Genomic DNA, 23,435 nt, shown 5'->3' on the forward strand with positions numbered 1-23,435 from the left:
ATTTAATATATGTGTTGAACTCTGGTAATACTGCTGAATATAATGCCATATGCAATAAAGTCTTGTTTTGCATAACAAATAACCCATTTAGTATTCTTTTTTTCCGAGCTAAAGCATCCTTTGTGAGTTGTTGGGAATGCTAGCAAGAATACACCCCTTCAACAATTTTTTTCTGAGCTGCAGAAATATTTCTCTTATTGTATACAGTTTCAACATAAGAAAAATAATCCCCTTTATCAGTTTTATCCAAGTATTAAAAATAAAATGCAATAAGAGCATCCCACAGATCTTTGATTCTTTGTAAAACACATAAAATGTACACCCACCTATGGTCTGGTCTCTTCAAGTTTTTTAATGGCAAGGGATTCACAGATTTTGAAAAAATTTTCTCTTTTACTGCAGCTTTTCATATCAAAATAGATGTCATCAAACAAATCTTCTAAGTATCTTTCAAAACATGAAGCAAATTTTTTTGCACAGTTATTAGCTGTGTGACATGTGTCACCATCAATATCTAATAAGTGGGGTGCTTTGTTTGATCGTAGTCTGGTTTCAACACCCTTTTTTTTTTCCACGCATGGTGTTACATGAGTCCATTAATACACTAATTAAGTTTGCCAATGGAATATTATTATCTTCAATAGTATTAACAACTGCTTTAAAAACAGCTTCTGAACTGCAAGATTCCATCTTTAGAGATGCAAAATGATGAACTACAACTTCATTTTGATTGTTGTCATAAAACTGCACCAATATTGCCAGTATGCTTTCTTGAGCATTGCTAGTACTTTCATCCAAATTTAGAGAAAATGGAGTCTCCTTTAAAGTTTTAATGATATTTTCCTTAATAGTTTTTGCAAGCTCATATTTCATCTTATAACATGCAGTAGTCCTGGACATTTCCAACGAGTTTAGTGCCGTCTGATCGCGGCTCAACTGTTTGCAGAGTTCAATTAAATTGGGAGCTACATTGAAAGAAAGAGAATTCTCGGTGATAAACGAAGTTATTAATACCTCTTGGCGTGCTTTTCTTGTCACTATATCCAATGGCCGAGCATCAGTCTCCAGTAAGTCATCAGTATTTTTTGAATTAGCATAATTACTTAAAGTCATTGAATGTCTAATGCACTTCGAATATTTTATGTGCGTCACAGTTTTAGAATGATTTGTGAAAGCCTTGAATCCTTCCCCATTATACTTCAGCAGTGCGTTACAAAAAACACAATATGCTTGTCCAGCAACATTTATTTTCTTGCACCATGTGCCGATGGTATCCCCATTACCATCTCTCCGTTCAATCCAATTCCACCTAAATGCATTCCGGACACCTTCTTCTAAATGTATAATATCACTATTTATATCGAGAAATTTCATAGTGAAATTCTCTTGCGTACATAAATAAAAAAAAATATTTCAATAAACAAAACGAAAAATTTACACGTGCATCAATAAATGAAACGAAAATTTTACACAGCGGAGAAAAAAAAGTTGAGAAGCGATCAATGAAAAATAGCTAATACGGCAAAAAATCCCCCTTTTCTACTTATTGGCGCTACACCAGGACGGTTATTCTATGCTACAAGAGTCGACAGCAAGTTGTGGGCCGCCAGATGTCGCTGCTAGTAAAAAACAGGTCTGCCCAACATCCTATATTCTCTGAGTACGGAAGTTGTCGAAAGCACGTGAAAAAGTGTTGCCGCGTCGTCAATCAGGGTTGTCCAGTTGACGTACTAAGTAGACAATGGCTTTGTATGTGTTTTCGCTGCTGATTTTTTTCATATTTAAACAAAGAATACCGTCGTAGATCTCTGAATCGATGGCGAATTTATAGAAAATATGTTGATGCTTTTGCTCTGCCAAAAGATGTTTTCATTGCGTATTTCAGATTGCCAAAATTTATAGTTATTTTAATTTGGGATGAACTGAGAGAGTATTTGGAGCCACATTCAGAAAACAAGAACGCAATTTCTACTGAAAGAAAGGTTATACTATTCCTGAAATTATAGATATAAATTGTAATTGTACGCTTTAAAAATGTAGAAGATAATAAGTTTATCAAGCACATAAACCTTCTTCATTTAATACAAATATAGACATCCGATAAGCTTCTACTCGATTTATGTACAGCAAGAATTACGTTTACTTTAAAATCTAACAGTTGAATACCTTACGAATAATACTGTGAACACAAAAAATGTCGTTCATTGTTACGCGAAATTCACACTAAAATAAAAATTAAAAAAAAAAAAAAAAAAAAAAAAAAAAAAAAAAAAAAAAAAAAAAAATAATAATAATTATAAAACTATAAAATAGATTTATAATATTTTTTTCAGTAGTTGTACTACTACTAGTGTGATACTTTTAAAAATAAGTTTTAGCCCAGAGGGGCTATTAATTTCGTTTTGCCATTTTGTGGCGTTTCACTTTTCAAATCGTTGCCACCAAGTATTATCGCACTCTATTATATTTAAAGAAATTAAATAATGAGGAATCTGCAGAATGTATGAATGTTTCTCGCACTGTGATAAAACAACGGTACCTAGAGCCATGAAATTCTGAATAACATAATCCTCCATCCTAATATAGGCATCTGGAGGCCCAAATTTGGAACTGGGAATTTGTATTACTATCCATTTCATATATCATATTTTGTAAAGCATTTATGAGTTTTTGATTAAGAAACCCAATGATTTCAAAGCGAGCAATGACAAAAAACACTTTCATCTCTAGCGCGCGAGACTATGTATCGGAAATTCTAAAAAAATGCTTTTTTAAAATTATATGATATTGCTGTTGAATTGAATTTTATGGTTTAAGTGCGAAAAACATGATATTTAATAAATAAAGGTAACACGCAAAACGTTCAAAAAATGGCTTTTTGGGAGTAATATAAAATCTGAAAGCTTTCAGATTTTTTTTTTTTTTGGTGTGTGTGTGTAATTTTAATACGTTTTAAAACTGGTTTCTAAGTGAGGACTTTCTAAGGGAAACTGGCTCGTATACATGTCACACATGGGGAAAGCCACGAAAACGCCGTCCAGCTCGTTCGCAGGATTCGAATCTCGGACCAAACTACCTGCGTTCAGCGACTCTACCGCTCGGCGGCTGGTGGGCTTGTTAGCAGAATTATACTGTATTATTATTGTATTATGCTATAAAGTAACAATGCTATAAGACTGAGGGTTTGTTCATGGAATAGTACTTTTGTAACCTATTATAGTATTAAAAAATCATTGTTCCTTTGCAAACTTAAAAAAAAAAAAAAAAAAAAAAAAAAAAAATTAAAATACTGTTCATAGCATTCTCATTTTTATATTGTAAAAGGGATATTGATTATTATTAGTTTTCTATTTAAACTGTGTCGAAACGCTGGTTTGATAAGGACTTGAACTGCAGGAGACCTACACTGATTATTTTTACTTTAGTACTTCCATTGTGAAAATATTACTATCTTTTAATTATTTTCAAAGAACAAAATCTTTTGAGAAGGAAGAATATTTAAACTGAGCAGTTCTTATATACAAAATTAAAATAACAGCAATGTAATATTGAAAAAAAAGTATTAGTAATTGTGTGACAAAAATTGCAAAACGAATTAATCACACATACAGGATAGATTAGTTTAATTTTGGTTATATATTTTATATTGAAAAAAATATTTTTTTTCATGTTAATTATAGAATAAATTATTTAAAATAAAGCATTTTGATGCGTGTGTGATAATTGAATGCAGCAGCAATCGGCCATACTGTAATAGCGAATGAATTTTATTTCTTTTCCTGAAAGAAATAATTTTCATAGAAAAAGAAAATAAAAAAAGGGAAGAAATATTAAGAAAGAAATATTTTCTTTCTAATTTCTTATTTAAAGAAATATTTTTCGAATAGTAACTGTAAAATAAATTACGGGAAAACAGTTTTAATGTAAACATGGGAAAAAAAAGAAAGAAAAAAAAAAAAAAAACTTAGTTTGCTATTAGATTGTAATGCAAATTAATCATATTATAAATTTAAATAATTAAAATTGTTTATTTCTAAAAGGATTTGAAGTAAGCTTAATTCATTAACTCTTATCTATTTACCATTGCTTTCATGGTATCCCATATCACTCTTTATTTCTTACCTCTAAATTCCTGCGTTAACTTTCCCATTAAAAAACGAGATTTTCTTTCACATAACACAGCAGCATATTCTACTGCGTGTTGGTCATAATACTGTTTTGTGCAATTTTTTTTTCGAACTACAAATGCAGCGTGTGAGTTAGTGAAATAATGGGAGAATATTCTTAGAATTTCAGCCAGCGCGCGCTATAAATTTCGTCACTCGTCTGTACTGCGATTGGTCTAAAGCTCCTTGAAGCCTTGTCCCTTTCCAGTAAAGTTAAATGGACCCACCCGCCTTCCAACTGAGGACCACAGAATGGCTTTCTCCGATAAGTTGTGATGGCTGTCCATACCGGTTCTTTTGAGTCAATATTGTTCACTCAAGTTGTAGACAGATCCAGTGATCATAGAGTAGGCGTCCAGGAGAGATAAGACCTTTGAACCCAGAGTCACGTGATCGCACATCTGGTTGAACGAAGTCTCTCCCTTTTTTTTCTGCCGCGCCTACTTGCCGAAAAGAATCCAGAAGAGAATTCCGAGAACCGGGGGAATGAGTCATAACTCGCAATAAGGAAAGAACAAAAAAGAAGTTTTTTCCCCCTTTTCAAGCATTATCACTGCCTTTGGAGAAAGAAAGGAAAAGTTTTCACCACACACACTGACCTTGCGTTTTCTGCTTTCAAAGCAAACAAAATTACCCGGATCAAAATAAATAATTCATTATTATTCCTACTTCCTTTTGAACGACGATCCCCGGAATTTCCGGGTATCGAAGTTCAAAATCCCCGGAGCACAAATACCCCTGATCAAACAAAAAGTGGAATTTCTGCAAAAAATGTATAAAGGCATATCCTTTGTTTCTCTAACCATTCCGAAATCTGTTTATCAATTTCACGCTGCTCTGCGTGGGAGGGGAACGTCGCGGCGCGCAATGAACTGGAAGTTGATCTGTCAGCAATATCCTTATCTTCAGGGCAGATGTTTTTATTTTATTCAGCTTATAGTTCATTACTAAATGTAATATTTCATCTCGATGTACTCTATCTTTGATATGATTTAAATCAAATTCATTATAAATATCACGAATACACATCAAATAGTTTTCTGGTTGCTATTTTCTAATTTCGACTATGCGTAATGTATGCTTTACGCATGCACATGTTGAAAGAAATGTTTAATAAAGTACACAAATAAATATTAAGCTTTTTTTTTTTTTTTTTTTGTAAATTTTGATACCTTTTAGATCATAATTGCTCTTTATTTCATAAATTACGGTTTCATATTTTTAATTTTACAATTTCTGCATGCCATCTTACCAGATTTAAACTGATGATTTATAATCCGGAAAAATCGATAATCCGGAATCGCCAAAGTCCCGACGAGTCCAGATTAAAGACTTTTGACTGTATCATACATATGCATAGAATATAATTTATTTTCAATTGACAGTATTACAAAAATTAATTTATAATAGCAATTTTATGCCTTTTCTCATTTCATTAAGCAATATCAATAATTTGTCACTGACTTAAAACAGAAATTTATATGTCATAAAAAACATAAATACCTGGAGATCTAGCAAATGTGGCATGAAAACACGAGAAGTTAATAAGGCAATAAGCAGCTAAGAAGAAGTTCGATATGATTGGGGCTATAGAATTCAGATCCCCTATAAGAAAAACGAAACAAAGTACATATTCAATAATCATATACTAAATACATCATAAAATAAACAGCCAACAAATTTCCTTAACCCCTTCTTGGTCATATTTTTTTAATCCTCCCCCCAAAAGGATTTTTTTTATTGCTGAAAATTAATACATGTTCTATCCTAAATTCAAAAACGCAAAATATTTTTGATAGTAAGCAGTTTTTGATGGATCTACGGGTGGTCAAATATGTATATGTCGTCCACTAATCACCAATTTTACCTGCAATGCACTCATGTTTTAAATTAAAAAAATATAATGTGATACTATATTTATTAACTCTCTTATTTTGATGCGTTTAATATAAAGTATCTACATAAAAATTATTAAAATTATGTAAAAAAAGCTTTAGAAAACAGTTTTCCAACCTTATCGTTAAAACAACTTTACAACCTGCCTTGGACATCAGAACATAAAAACCACATTCATCACAAAACCAAAATAATTTATTTAATCAAGAAAAATATTTCTTTTTGTTTACTTTATCAAAAAGGGCTATAACTATAAAAAATATCTTGAAAGTTTTTTTTAGTTGAAATTCTAATAGATCAATAACAGATATTCAAGGTGGGAAATTTCACTGCGAAAATTTTGAGGAAACTAGGACTAGTCATGCTATCTCTTAGCGATATTCAAAAATACAAAAATAATCATAGAATTTAAAGAGACGTATAAGTACCGACGATGGAATTTTTCATTTCGTTGCATGAGCGACGAAGCATAAAAACGCCGAACGTGTGAGATGCGACGCCGGTCAAGAAGGGGTTAAGCATATAAATATAAATTAAAAAAGTCTGTTAATACCTATAGCAATGCAGCCTAAAGCAATCACAAATGCTAAACAGTATCCTCGTCTTGGTTCACCACTTTTTCCATAGCCTCTGGCAAAGAAGTGAATATGGGGAAATAATCGATCTTTACACAATGCCTTTAAAACAGTTAGATTATTGTAATGATAATACTTAATGAATACATAATTTTTTTTCTCTATCATAAAAATAAAGAAGTATAACTGGATTTATATAGGTAATGAAATGATTCTGAAACAATTCAATTATTGACATAATTTCTAAGTATTTGAACTAGTGTAATGATTAGAATCTATATAAATAATGTTGAAAAGATTTAAAATGCTTTCACAATTACCTGGAAAACTTTAGGAGCACTTACAAGACTTGCAAGAGCTGAAGATAATGTTGCTGCAAAAATACCTGCATAGATAAATGGTCCAAAACCAGCAACTGTTTCCATAACCTAATAGATAGAAACATACACAGAGCACATATACAAAAGCCTGCTTTTTAAATTCTATATTAAAAACAAGAGTAATCGTCTATCAATCTATTATTAAAAGCAAAGAATCTGCTTGTATGTTCCTTGCACTGTGGAAAAATGATGATACTTTAAAGTTATCAGATTTTGAACGCATATAGCCTTCCACTTAAACATGTGTATCTTAAAGACCAAATTTTGAATTTTTAATTAATTTTATTTATTTCATATTTAGTATGAATTTAATGAATTTTTTACTAATAATCTCAGCAACTTGAAAGTGAGCAGCAGCGACACTATTCAAAATAAAACATATTTATCTCCAGTGTGCTAGATTATTGCCATTCGGCAAAATGTAAGATTCAATTTTAATTAACAAACTCAGCTATTTAAAAGCAATGTGTTGTCACTATTTGAAATAAATCTACCTACCAGCATGTTGCCATTAAAAAAATCACTTTTAAATTTAATTTGTTTAATTAAAAATTAAAACAAAAACCTAAAAATTAAAGTTTTTTGTGCAATATGCTGCTGAATAATTAATCAATTATAGACAAAATTGTAAGAAATTTAAAACCTAATTTGCAATGACATGAAAGCAATGAAATTCAAAACTAATAAAAATCCCAATAAAAATGTCAAAAAATAACAACTAATTGCTTTCGAGAATTTTTCTGATTTGAAAATAATTAGTTGATATTTTGACATTTTTATTGGAAAATTTTGGGATTTTACTGGTTTCGAATTACATTTCTTTCATGTCTTTATGAATTAGGTTCTATATTTCTTACTATTTTGTCTATAACATATATATATATGTAATATATTCAAGAGCAGGAATTTTGATAGTGTAGAAGTCTTGATCTATGACTAGGAAATTAGAGGCGAAGGCAGATTAAATTTTCAGTTTTATTTTCAGCAACATATTGCGGCTACACACAAGTCGGCACATTAAATTTAACTGTTCCAGAAGGCTTACATTTCTGATAACTTTGTAGCAAGAAAGCAGCAGCAGACAAACAGCAGTCTAGCTAGGCCAAACCGTGAAAAGCAAGTGTGTAATGTTCAGGATGAAATCTCAAGTCAGACTTAGTTTTGGTTTTCAAAGCATTTTGATTGGACAGTTAATATTGCTGTGAAATTACTATTGGCTGGTTGAGTTCAAGCATGAATTTTTACATTGAATTATACAAATCAAAATAATAATAATAATAATAATTAACCCTCATTTTTTATGGTATGGATCCCAAGGACTCATAAACATCTACATAATCTACAAAATATCTACATAACCTACATAATCATCTACCCCCCCCCCAAAAAAAAATTTATAATTTTAAAATATAAAATGCCTATAAAAGCTGTTTAAAAAAAGAGAGATAGAGAGAGAGAGAGATAGGGAGGGAGCAATAACAGGTTAATAGACACAGTAGATTTTATGTACTACAATGAAAGGTGCCTTTTGGGATATAAAAAATGGTAGAATGTGAATCACTTAATTAAAAGAAATTAAAGTACCTCACAAACAAAATAAAATACAAACAGCATAACTAAAATAGTGTCAATATGTGCAGCAATGTAAGAGCATACTGTAGATAAAACTGTTACTACTGTCATTAAGAAATAGTCATAAAATGCTGTAATTTTTTTTTTTTTTTTTTTACAAAAAGGTTATTTTTAATTACTACATATAGCGTCCAGAAAGAAAACAAAATTTAAATATATATTAAAAGAATAAATTTAAGAATAGTTGAAAATAATACTCCCATCAATATGCTAAAAAAAGATGCTACATGCACAATATCTAAATGCACATTTTTATAAAGTAAAAAGCATTTAAATATTGCACAATTTTAAAGCCTTAACATGTCAGACTTTTTAATTAAAAAATACACAGAAAAAAAATTGTATACAAATTAATATTGCACTTCAAATGAGTATTTAACTCTGTGTACAAGAAAGTAGTTCTGCCTTATCTAACTATGTGGATAGTCCAGTTGCACAACAGGCCTTATATGCCAATGTAATTGATTTCCACAGAAATGACGTTCAGTTCCGTATGGCATGAACTAGGATGGGAGTCATTTTCATGGTGTATAAGCATACATACACTCAACTGCAACTAATTTATTACAGAAATTAATAAAGCAGCACTAGACTACTAATTTGAATACAAAGAGAGCTTTTAACTATAAAATAGAATCGCAATATCTGGGTCCCTTACATATAGTTTAATGCAGCCTAAAAATTTCAATTTTCTGCATTTAATTACCACTCATAAAGGAGTCATATGTTTTAAAAAGCCTGCTGTTATAAGTTGATGTGGTAAGAAATTTCTATATTGTGTTTCCTGTACACCTTTTTGTAACTCCTCGAGTGGCATGACCCCCTTTATCTGGTCATGAGATTTTTTTGTCTCTTGTTGAAACAGTTTATAATTTAAAACATTTTGCTTTAAAATAAGTAATTATACAAATTTTGCTATTAAATGTGGTTTCGATGCAGGTCTTCATAAACAGATTCCAAAACCCAGGCTGCTCAGAGGGTTAAATATCACTGATACATAACAGTCAGCCAGCAGTGTTCTCACCGTATACAAATATGTTGTTATACATCATTTATTAATAAAACTTTAGCATAGTTTGTATGTAAATTAGAAACATCTTACATATAGAGTTCATTATTACTAGTGATTTAGGATATCTCCAGTTAGTCTCTGAATACAGAAATGATGTATTCCAACACTAACCATAACATACTATGCAAAAAAGTAGATATCTATATATAGATATGAAAAGATCATATCTTAAATAGATATCTACTTTTTTACACAGTATGTTTTGTCACTGAATCAGATGCTTTGAAGTTCAATTTCATAGAATTCACATGAGTAACTAAAAACCATGTTAACAGAATAGGACATTACCTCATAGTAATTCATCAGTCCATATTTACATTTCTGATCGTCAGCAAGAGAACAGTCCCCGATTAAGTCAGTCCCGTTTGATGCAAGAGTTACATTTCCATTAGCATCTCTTAGAACAACAGATCCAGCAGTAAAGCCAAACCATAGATAACTTATAGTTGTAATGATTATAGCAAGAAAGGTTCCTTTTGGAATAGCAGTTTGTGGATCCTAAATATAAAATTGAATTCGTACAAAATGTAAACAAGCATGAAAGAAAAATGATAATTATAAAATACTGGGTGTTTTTATTAACAATAATAAAAAAAAAAAACACAAATTTAGATTTTCTCAAATAATATCATATTATTTAATCTAATTATGTACGTAAAATATAAAATTTATTCACTTGCTATTATAAAGACTTCCAGAAGCAAATGACATAGTCATAAATCCAGACATCCAGTATCTGGAATGATATAATATCCAGACCACTAGCATTTTTTTTCATAGAGACAAATAGGACAAAAAGGGACACATAATTAGATTCTGACAGTACCATATGCTTCATTCATGTGCAGTAGGCATTTTTTATAATAAAACATGTGGCGGGTTCTGATTCTTAATTTTATTTCAGCACTAAATAAAACACCTCCATGTTGAAGAAACATTATCGTCTTTCTTCAACGTGGAAGCATAGACATTTATTAGCATAGACCTATATGATCAATGATTTAGCTCATTAACTGCCTTATTGCTTGGCATACATCTCAAACCAAAAGATTCTATCAAAGTTTATTGCTGATTTTACATCTGACTGAATATCATATAACCCTTATGCCAACCTGGGAAATAATTTTTTATTACTTTTTTTCTTTTATCCCCACATAACTATCAACCTACTGCAGCTGGAGAAATGATTCACACAGTGATATCTAAAACAATTTTGGTTTTAAATATCAGTAACTGAATGTTAAAGAACATGGCAACTTTTTATGCACGCATTTCGCTTGGCTACAATTACAAACTTAAGCTAATTATATTGGGAAGTGTTATGAGCATTGCTCAGGAGAAATTTAACGGACATTTCTACAACTATATTTTGTAAATGATATTCATAGGCCATTTAGAGCTGTTTGAATTTAGAATAAGTGATCTATAGTTTTTTAAGAATACTTTGGTGTTATGTAACCTGCCCTGCCTTTTTGACGCACGGCAGGTGATGATCTATTGACCATCTGTTAAGGAATATTCTTTGATATCGCCAAGAGATGGCATTAGGAGACCATCTATTGGCCTACTTAACCCTTCCCCTTCTGAACACGTGACTTGGAAAAATATTTTTCTTCTTGAAGGTAGAATTTCAATGCACTATGCAATAGAATTCGATTTAGATTCTTTGATGGAACTATTCAGTTCTTGCTTTTTGAGCCTTAATATTTGATTCAGGCATTTTAGCCTACATTGTATATATATAAATATTAAGTTTAATTAAAATTTATGTAAAACCCTCCAGGCCATGCATCTCATTTTGGATTATGAGTGATTTGAATTTGATCTAGAATACTTTCGTTTCAAATGGTGCATCCGCTACGGGAAAGAATCTGATTAATTTGAAATTTTGTGTTTTTCGCCTCTTGGATTAGCTTTGTAAGCGAAGACTGCTCACAGTAAGTCTCATTAAATAATTTATTAAAAAGGAACAGAAGACACTAAAGAAAAAACGTGCATATATACGCGCTTCTGTAACTCAAATTATTAAAAATGTAGATGAGTATTTAAAAGAAGAAAAACAAGAAGAGTTAGAAAATTGTTTGGAATTGTTAAATAGTAAAGAAACAGAACTACATGATTTAAATGAAAAAATACAAAATTTGATTGAAGATGAATCAAAATTAAATTCAGATATTAACACTTCTATGGAATATAACGATAATATAATACTAACGAAGTCTAAAATCAACCATGATTTAAGGAAATACAATACTCAAAATATCAACACGAATTTAAATAATTCATCTACAGAAGTTGAAACCAAAAGACAGATTGAAGGCAATGTGAAATTGCGCAAACTGTTAATTCACCAATTTTCCGGAGACTATAACGATTGGATTAATTTTTGGAATTCACTCAAGGTCACTATTCATAACAATGTTAAACTTTCGAAGATCGAAAAATTGAATTATTTGAGAACTTATTTATGTGGAAACGCAGCATCAGCCACAGAAGGTCTCTCAATCTCAGAGGCTAATTATGACTCTGCTACAGACATTCTTAAAAATAGATTCGGTCAAAGTGACCTTATTATCAATACACACATTTCTAATCTCTTAAATTTAAATCCTGTTCAAAGTTCAAGTGAAGTAGCAAAATTGCGAAACTTTATGATACAATTAACATTCAAGTCAGAAGCCTTTTAGCATTCGGTGTGAAACCAGAAACATATTTAAACATGTTTATTCCAATTTTGATGAAAATTGTCCCAAACGATATAACTTTAGAATTTCATCGTACAAATGCTGAAAATCCTTCAACCTATGATTTAAACAAATTTCTAGACTTTCTCCGATTAGAAATAGAATCGCGAGAAAAAATTAATTCCTTATCCTTTCCACGCAAGTCAAACCCGGAAATGAAAGGTATTAACAGATATCCACCGACGCCGAAACATAAACAAACTGTCACCACACATGAATTTATGGCAGCTGCGTCATCAAATCGAAACTGCATTTTTTGTTTTCAAAATCATGACTCAGAGTCCTGCTTATGCTTCACAGTTAATGAGAAGAGCGATATTTTGAAGAACCAAGTGTGGTGTTTTCTTTGCCTGGACCCTAAGCACAAAATCTCACAATGCCGGCAACTTCAAACTAAAATTTGTAAAGGTAAACAAAGGTAAAGATTCAGAAGCCATCTGTTTTAAATCCAGTTCGATAGTTAAAAATACACCAAGTGATAAAAAGGATATTATATCAATTTCGAAAAATGATACACAAACTAAGGAACAGAAAGAAGAAATTGTTTCGACCATTTCACATAGTGCAAATAACACAATTCTTTTACAGACTTGCATGATAAAAGTTAAAACAGCTAAGGAAAAGGTGTTTGCCAGACTTCTCTTGGATAGTGGAAGTATGAAAAGTTTTTGTGCTCGCGAGTTAGCGGACAGATTAAACCTCGAAGTCATACGAAAAGAAAAATTGTTTGTCTACACTTTTGGGAATACCTCACCCATCCAAGAAAATTATGACGTAGTTAAATTAACTTTAGAACATAGAAGTTCTCCCGATTCTGGAATGGAAGTTGAATTACTAATAACTGATCATATATCAGGTACAGATATTCCTCCTCCTAAATCAGAAGAAATTAAACAAAACAGACAATTAAAAAATTTGATGCTCTCAGACTTTCCCGATTGTAAAAAAACCATTGCCATTCTAATTGGTACGGATTATTATTACAACATAGTAATGGGACACGTTAAATACTTAAGCAAAAATCTTGTTGCAGTGGAAACTATTTTCGGCTGGTGCCTACAAGGACGAAAAGGTGATTATGATGTCTCTTTAGCTTTCAATGTAGTTGTAGGGTAAGATTTGATTTCTAAACAAATAACAAAATTTTGAGACTTAAAAAACTCAGGACTTATTGATAAAAGGGAAAACTTTGATTCAACTGAAAATGAAGTCATCGAATATTTCTAATCAAATATAACGTATGAAAATTCTCGCTATAAAGTTAGATTGCCTTGGAAACACATCAAATCTAAATAATAATAATAGGAAAATCGCAGAACAACAATTTCATCGATTTGGAAAACGATTTAAAAAAAATCCTAATCTATTTCCTGAATACAGGAACGTATTAAGAGATAAGTTAAAACAAAATATTATCGAACCAGTTACAGAAATTTCAAATGAAGAGGATGTCGTGTTTTACTTACCACATACGGAAGTTATATGCGAGGATCGAGCTACAAGTAAATTATGTATTATTTATGATGCATAATCGTATGCCCCAGGATCCATTTCTTTAAATGACTGTCTACATGTCGGGCCAAATTTATACCCTGAAATATTTTAATTATTGTTGAGATTTCGGTATAATCCAATAGCCTTCACCGCAGATATAAAACAAGCATTTTTACAGATTCTCATACATAAAAAAGATCGAGACGCAACCAGGTTTCTGTTTTCCGAATTCCCTAATGATGAAACCATTTCTCCTAACATTTATTGGTTCACTAGAGTTTTATTTGGAATAAATAGTAGTCCATTTCTATTAGCCGTTACGATTAAACATCATCTGAAAAATTATAATAAACTTTATCCTACAACGGTTCACTTTTTGAATGAGAACGTATATGTTGATGATGTGATAGGAAGCCAACCAACGATCAATGATGCATTAACTATGAGTCTAGAATCAGTCCAAATATTTAAGGAAGCAAGCATGCAGCTTCACAAATGGTATAGTAACTCGAGACAACTACATGAGTTGTGGGTAAAACAGGGTATCATTCCGGATGAAAATCCTGAAAATTTTAATAGAGAAAATTTCCCATTTAAGGTCTTAGGTATGGCATGGGATAATTCAAAGGATTTACTGTATTTTAATGTTCGGAACTTATTGTCTTTCACATCTAAACCAATAGAAACAAAATAACTTCTTCTACAAGTGTTGGGTCGGATATTCGATCCGACTGGAATTTTAGGACCTTTCACTGTTAGAATAAAGTGCTTAATACAGAAGATTTGGTCCTCACAAATAGATTGGGATGAACCGTTGCCTGGAGATTTGCCCTCGGAATGGAGAAAGTGATGTGAAGAGCTACCTCAAATGGCTGAATTCTCCATCTCTCGTTACTTTTTCATGCCCTCGAACTAATGTCGAAAATCTCGAATTACATTGCTTTTCAGATGCAAGTGTCAAAGCCTATGGTACAGTCGCATATTTACGTTTCACGACAGAAAATAAAGAAATCAAAACAGCCTTTGTCTCTTCTAAAAATAGAGTAGCCCGACTAAAATCTCTTACTCTAAAAAGGTTAGAATTAATGGGGGCATTGTTATCAGGTAAGTTAGTCAGCAATATTCTGAAAGCACTGAAATTGAAAATTCCGTGCTATTTTTGGACAGACTCAACAATTACCTATTTTTGGATCCAAAATCAACCTGAAGCCTTCAAACCCTTTGTCAGGAATCATGTCTAAGAAATACAAAAATTGAGTTCACCTCAAGATTGGCATTATTGCCCAGGTGTCGACAACCCTGCAGATCTCGTATCTTGGGGAACGAAGATTTCCAAGTTAATAAACGAGACCATTTGGACGCAAGGTCCCCAGTGGCTTCAACTCCCTCACGAACTTTGGCCAAGATTAGGTATTAAAGAAACAATAGATGAAAACAAACTGGAATACTGAAAGGGATCTGGTGATATACATCAACTTGAATGTACAATCGAAAAAAGTACAGATGATCTTTTCGACATATCAAAATATAGCAAATTAGAGAAGGTGTTGAGAGTCACTGCTTGAACAACACGTTTCATTAGAAAATTAAGATAAACTAGCGACATTCAAGGAACTCTCCCAGCTCAAGAGTTACAAGAAGCAGAAAATTTCTGGATAATATCAGAGCAAAAGAGGATTTTTGCCGAAGAATATAAGTCCCTCAAAGAAGGTAATTCGGTTGGAAAAATTTCTCCTTTTGTACAATTTTCTTCCTTACATTGATGAAAAGGAAATCATGAGGTCGCGAGGAAGATTGGAATTTTCTGACTTCTCACTAGATAACAAACATCCAATAATCCTACCTAAAAATTCCCGACTGATGATACTAATTGTACGCAAAGAACATGAGAAGATAATGCATGGAGGAATTGATGCAACTTTAGCTAAAGTCAGATCATGCTTCTGGATTCCTAACGGACGATAGTTAGTCAAAAAAGCATTAAAAGGTTGTATAATTTGCCAAAAATATTTAGCTAAACCAGCAGACCAGGTGACAGCACCCATACTAAAGAATAGAATCCAAGAATGACCTCCTTTGCAGTCTGTGGAATTGATTTCGCCGGACCAGTTTACGTAAAGAATAATAAAGGCACTCGAAAATCCTGTATTGTTTTGTCCGTTTGTGCAGTAACCCGAGCTGTACACTTAGAACTTGTATCAGATATGTCAACAGAATCCTTTTTACTTGCATTTTGTACATTTTTGAGCAGAAGAGGAAACTGCATAATCATCTACTCTGACAACGCCGAGACCTTTAAGAGAACAAAGAAAGAATTTGAGAATTTTTCAAAAGTCTTAAAAGATGACAAATTCAAGAAATTCATTGCCAAAGAAAGAATCCATTGGAAATTTATAATCGAGTGAGCCCCATGGTGGGAAGGGTTTTATGAGAGACTTGTTAAATCTGTTAAAGAATGTTTAAGAAAAATCGCAGGAAAAGCATTGTTGACCTTCAAAGAAATGTTTACACTACTTGTCGAAGTGGAGTCAGTTCTTAATTACCGACCTCTAAGTTGTGTTTACAATGAAAATGACGAGCCACAACCCCTGACTCCAAAGCACTTCCTAAACATTGGACAAACTGATTTGAAGTATCCTTTGACTTTTGCTAGAATCATCGGTAACAAAATTCTAAAAAATACGCTGTTAAAACGAAAGCATTATCAAGAATTGTTGTTAAAACAATTGTGGTGCAAATGGAAGCAACAGTATTTATTAGATCTTAGAACTGCCCATTTCTTGAAGAATCCGAAACTTCAGCCAGAACTAAAAATAGGAGATGTTGTTTTAGTTGAAGGAGATAATAAAAACAAACTGTTACGGAAACTTGGTAGAATTATAAAAACTATTCCTGGACGTGATGGTAAAGTCCGACCATTCGAATTAAAAACTGGTAATGGGACTTTAAAACGTACTGTTCAACATCTATATCCTCTTGAACTTATTAAAGGTATTTTGAACTTTAACGATTTAGTTATGCATTTTTTTTTCATACTAATGATTCAATTGAATATTGTTAGTTAAGTTTGTTTAGCTAAGTTGGAAATATTTTTAAAATTTAGTTCATTTATTAGTTATAACATTTAATATTTGACACATGTTGTGTATAATCTGTTTGGAATTGAAGTGTTTGACTAATTAGTATTTCTTAATATTTTTATAGAATAGTGATTTATGTACTTGATTGTATGTATAACTGAATTAGATGAACTCTTCTCAGAGTTCAGGTGGGGAGTGTGTTAAGGAATATTCTTTGATATCGCCATTCTGAACACGTGACTTGGAAAAATATTCTTCTTCTTGAAGGTAGAATTTCGATGCACTACGCAATAGAATTCGATTTAGATTCTTTGATGGAACTATTCAGTTCTTGCTTTTTGAGCCTTAATATTCGATTCAGGCATTTTAGCCTACATTGTATATATGTAAATATTAAGTTTAATTAAAATTTATGTAAAACCCTCCAGGCCATGCATCTCATTTTGGATTATGAGTGATTCGAATTTGATCTAGAATACTTTCGTTTCACCATCACCTGCCACTCAGTGTGTGTGCATGTTTGTCTTCTATAAACTATTTTTACAACTAGAAATTGTTTATGATAAAAAAAAAAAAAAAAAAAAAAGCAAGCAAGCAAGGTTGGTGCATAATGGAAAAGTACAGCCTTAAATATACGTGAGAATTTATTTCATTGGGGGACTCTGATAAGTACATATAGGAAAGAGATGCGAGTAATAATAAATAACAACTAATATAATTTCCCTCAGCATGCAGCAGGAGCAAGACAATTTTCAGTGAAATAACATGTTTTTAATTGTAAATCTCATGATATATCGGCAACAGTATGTACTACATGCACACAAAGCTTTATGGTGACAGCCGCAGATTTGAAGCTTTTCAGATATCGTAAAAAGAAAAAAAGTGAAATTGTCCTATTAATGAAATTGGTGAAGAAATATGATGTGATAATAAATGAAGATGATATAACAGAAGTACTGCATTGGAATGACAATGTCCCAATAATCACTCAACTAACAGAAATCTGTAGTATAATTCTAAATCCACAAAATTTCACTACCGAATAGTGAAGAAAATGACAGAGATTGTTGAGAACGAAAAAATTTTGATAAAAAATACTAAGCTTTTTTTTTTTTGTAAATTTTTATTCCCTTAAGGTCATTAATACTTCATTATCTCATATAGAGCTACTTCAGATTTTTAATTCTATAATTTCTACATATGACCTTACCAGATTTAAATTGATAATCTAAAATCTAAAAAATTCTCATATCCGAAATCGTTGAAGTCCTGACAAAACTGGATCTCGGACTTTGTACTGTACTATTATTCTTCCTATATTTTATAACAATATTAATAATTTCAAAATAAAATTGCAATACCTGCTTTGAATAAAACTTATTTATGCCTCTGCTACAACTAAAACATACACTCTATAAATGTACCTAGATATTTTAACATGCTAGTTCTCCAGCAAATATGTCAAATTTATACTATGCATGTCCACTTTTATTATGATGTTAGCTGTCACTCTTTTAGAGAAATTACACATTATTTTTTTAATGCTTTAGTTGGAACTGAATGCAAACAGGATTATATTGTGAAAGAACAGTGATCAGTTCTGTCACCAGTATGGAGCAGGATGGCCATTTATAAAGCTTTATCACCACAGACACTGTAAGGATGAGGATAGGGCTCAGAGCAGGATAGCCTAATTTTTGAATGCCCACATCAGCAAATTAGTTTTGCACAACATGCTTCTTACAGGTGGGAGCACAACGCATTGAAAGAGAAATGGGCCATAAAAAACTGATGTTACATTGTGATAAGTGCAGAATATTTAACAATATTAAGACAGACAAATGTCATTGTTTAGAGTTTCTTTCACAGAAATCAGAAGGCCTAGCCTGAATTATGAAACACAGCTCTAAATCATTTATATCTCAATCACCAAATTGCAGTTTGAACAAATTTAGGTGGATAAGTAACATTCATGCAACATTATCTATATCCACATCAACCACTGTATTGTCAGATATTGAAGAAAGATAACCCACTTCATAAAACATCCATCATTGCTCAAGGCTCCAATTCTAATCAGTTTTATAACACCAAGTGATCCATTCTTATAAATGAAGGATGTGATCCTGTTTTTCATTTTATTTTTCTCTGATTAAGATCTGGCAACCATCTGAATTCCACTATGCTATGAGTAGTAACAAACCAAAACTTCTGTGTTAAAAAGGACAGTTAAAAAATGATTAGAATAGATAGCTGTTTCAAAATTGATACTAATATTGCACATATTTCTGTTTAGTTTTTCCTTTGAATAAGTTAATAGAAATAAAAGTTTGCCTTTCATTTATAAAGAAAGCATTCAGAGTTTAATAGAGCACCTGGCAGAAAAGGATCAGTACGTATCAGGTAAGAAAATTTTATATTACGTTGGTAGAGAAATTAGGTAATTTGGAAGAGCTGGAGAGATGAAAAATATGCAATGCCTTCACTGGGAATTGAACCATGAACCACTGGAATACATGCCCACCACACCACAAAGGCATGCCTACAAAGGTGGCTTGTAATGTCAAGAATGCTTGTAAATCAAGTATCACGTGTTGAAATGTTGCTGGTTTTGAAGAGTAGCCAATCATAGATCAGTAAACTCTGACCCTTAATCTCTGTAATCCATTTCCCTGCAGTGAAGGACTTGTTTACCCTACTTTAGCTCCTGCGGTTACCCATTTCTGTGCTTCGGTTATTTAGATAAAAGACAGAATGTAGGACATGTATCTTGTGAATTGTGATTCAGCTGGAAGATTTTTGGTGAATTATGTTACCTCAAACTAAGAAGCTAAAACTACCAAGCCAGAAACTTATTCATATTGTGCATAATTTTAATGCATTAACATATCTGAAATTTCCATGAATCATGCATATTGTAGAGTATGCAAAAAATACTTCTCAATTGTACATGGCAGAAAGGATGACTGTAAACTGCACATGTTTTCTCAAAAGCATAAAGAAGTTGGTGCTATAAAATCTAAAGAAATAACAAATTTCTTCATAAAAGATGATGAAATGGATCCATAAGAGCCAAATGCTATTTTATTTTATTTGTAACTGAAAATAATCTACCAATTTCAGTTTTGGACCATCTGAAACAGCTTTTCAATGCAACGTTTCCAGTCCAGATTCTGTCATAGCAAAAAATTCAGCTGCGGCCATACCAGAAGTGCTACAATTATAAAAATGCTTGCAAAAAATACTGTTGCCAATACTGTAAACAAGAATTTTGGAATTGGGGGGCATACTCTGATTAATTTTTTTGGTAATCAACCAGAAAACAGTGAGAATGAATGGAAGAGGTTTGGAAAACTTTAACAAAATGTTACAATCAATTGTCACCAAATTATGGTATTTATTAATTTTTAAGAATGTTTTGCCTTTATATATAACAGTAAATATTAAGTTACAATGATAAGCTCATTATAAACATAAATTGAGAAAAGAGCTTGTTGAACTTTTAATGAAATTGTTAGATTTCTAAAACTATCAGTAATTTCTGAAGAAAATGCAGATGTTATTCTGACATATATTGCATTTCAAAAGCAAGATAAACAAAATGAACATTTAGTGAACAGTGTTGAAAGAAGATTATATTTTAAAAATGGCCAAGTTTAATGAAAGTGAAACAAAATTATTTTTTAATCCAGTGCAATTTTTTTTTTATTTAACTGTATGTTCATATAAAATAGATAAATTTCTTATAAATGATCCATTTCTAGAACATACTGAAGCTCCTGACATTAACTTAAAAACTAAAGTTTCATTTTCCTCTATTTATTTCTTGGTGAATACATTCCCATCCCCTACTGATGAAAAATATCTTGATTAAGTGGAAATTGAGTTTTCTATGTATCTGTAACTTCTTGTGTAGTTTGTTGAACTTAATAACTTCTGTACTTTAAAAGTAGACTCAACTAATGAGTATATCTCAAGAATTCAAAACTTTTATTATTACATTTTTAAACAGTTCACATGACATTCAGCTAGCACAGTAACACGTGCATCACAACAACGGAATCGCATAGCATGAGTGCCATTAAAGTTAAAGTTATTTACAGTTTTAGTTGTAGTTATTTTAAATATACATCACATCCCTTCCTCCAGTTTATAAACAATAATAAAAATAGCAAATAATATCAATACAAGTATATTCACAATATGATATACAATATAAAAAAAGTTACATAAAAATGATACATGCAATATGTTACATTATTTTATTCCATGACAAAGTCTCTATATATTGAAGGTTGTCTAATCAACCGTCCACTTCTTGTTATTGTATTATTGGATAGATTATTCTGTTGATTTCCTATATTAACAGGCACAGAAACATTTTCAGGGCTTCCATTTGAATTTTTCTCTTTATCTAATACTATATCATCATAATCATTATTAACTTTGTAAGGTGATTTTGAAAATTTTATATGGCTCCTGTTTCTTCGTAATATTTTCCCATTTGAATTTCTTACAATATAGGATCTAGGAGGTTTATGTTTTGAAATTATTTCACCTTTATCCCATTGCCTAGTTCTAAAGTTGAACAAGGTTATACTATCTCCAGGTTTTAACTTGGGCACTTTCTGTGCGGTTCTATCATAATAATATTTTTGCCTAGCTTGAAGTGCACGAAATTTTGAATAAGGTTTGTTTATCTTAGTATTTAACAATTTATTACTGATAGCTAATTTTGTCCTTAATCTTCTATTAAGTAACAGTTGTGCAGGAGACAAATGTATTCCACTAATTGGGGTATTTCGATATTCCATTAAGCCTACACTTATATCTTGCACTTTCCTCATGATATTTTTCACTATTCCTACAGCTTTTTCAGCCAACCCATTACTTTGAGGATATCTGGGGCTACTAAATTTAAGTTCGAAATCCCAATCTTCAGCAAATTTTTTAAATAAGTAGCTATTACAGGGATTATTGTCGCAAACGACTTCATTTGCAATACCATACCTGGAAAAGATGCATTTTAACTTTATCATAATTTCATTTGCTGTCTTATCTTTTATGTTAGAAGCCTCAATCCATTTAGAGTAATAATCGATAACTACTAAGTAATTTTGATTACCAAATTGCAAGATATCAAGGGCAATTTTTTTCGAATGGTTTAGTTGTAATTTCATGTTGCATTAGAGGTTCTTTTTGATTTCTATTTCTGAATTTTTCACATATTTCACATTTGGAAACAACTGCTCAATGTCATTTGTCAAACCTGGCCAGTAAAAAATTTCCCGGGCTCTACTTTTACATTTCTCAATTCCAAAGTGCGCTTCATGACTTAATTGCAACATATCTTTTCTCAAACCATAAGGTACAAATAATTTTTCATTAATAAATAACAAGTCGTCATTAATATAAAGATCATTTTTAACTTTAAAGTATGTTTTTACACTACTATCTACTTTTTTTGTAACATTTAGGCCAACCCTCTTTAATATATTTCATAACTATTTGCAAATCTGGATCTGATTCAGTTTCTTTTCTAAATTGCACCACTCTTCTTTCACTCATAGGCAAATATTTCAAAATAATGTGAACAACATTTAGCATTTCACCATCATCACTAATAGTTTCATTCACAGGATATGCTCGTGACAAAGTGTCATAAAAAAGCATTTGATTACCTGGAATATAATTTATCTCAAAATCATACTTTAGTAATTTTAAGATCATCCTTTGCATTTTAGACGAGATTTTATGCAATGGTTTCTTAACAATTGCCATTAACGGTTTATGATCACTTTGTACTGTGACTTTCCATCCATAAACAAAACTGTGGTACTTTTCAAAAGGAAATACTATGGCCAATAGCTCTTTTTCGATCTGTGCATAGTTTTTTTCACTGTTAGTCAGGATGCGAGACACAAATGATACAGGCTTACCCTTTTGAATTAGATACGATCCTAGGCCATCCTTCAAACTATCACACTGTATAATATCTTCATTACCACTGAAAACTTTTAAAATTGGAGCTTTGGTTAGCAGTTGTTTGATGTTGTTAAATGACTCTTCCTGAGTTTCTATCCAATTAAATTCTACCTTTTCTTGAATGATTTCTCTAAAGGAGCAGTAACTTTAGATACATTAGGTATAAATTTTGACAGAAAATTTAACATTCCTAACTAACTTTAACATTCCTTACTTCAGTTTTTGATTTTGGTGTTGGCATATCAATAATTGCTTTAATATGACTAGGATCGGCTTTTACACCTGACTCAGAAATAATTTGGCCTACATATTTGAGTTCCGGTACCCTATATTGTAATTTATCAGGATTAAATTTTATATTTAGAGACCTAGCTCTTTCAAGAACCTTAGAGATAATTATATCATGAGTAA

The 23,435-nt window shown here is 31.5% G+C and overlaps 1 protein-coding gene across 1 annotated transcript in view; it reads right to left on the reverse strand.

Moving 5' to 3' along the window:
* The window catches only part of LOC118193367 (solute carrier family 12 member 2-like), a 261,660-nt gene that overhangs the window by 39,783 nt on the left and 198,442 nt on the right, over positions 1-23,435 (reverse strand). The window contains exons 9-12 of the mRNA XM_085810691.1: positions 10,010-10,219; positions 6,958-7,065; positions 6,616-6,739; positions 5,670-5,771 (exon numbers count right to left, since the gene is read on the reverse strand). Of these exons, the coding sequence (XP_085666817.1) occupies positions 5,670-5,771; positions 6,616-6,739; positions 6,958-7,065; positions 10,010-10,219 (544 nt within the window). The remainder of the gene's footprint in view (positions 1-5,669; positions 5,772-6,615; positions 6,740-6,957; positions 7,066-10,009; positions 10,220-23,435) is intronic.

Source organism: Stegodyphus dumicola, chromosome 2 (genome assembly GCF_044657685.1).
Source record: "Stegodyphus dumicola isolate Sdum_Otavi_A_Nest chromosome 2, ASM4465768v1".
Classification (NCBI taxonomy): Eukaryota; Metazoa; Arthropoda; class Arachnida; order Araneae; family Eresidae; genus Stegodyphus; species Stegodyphus dumicola.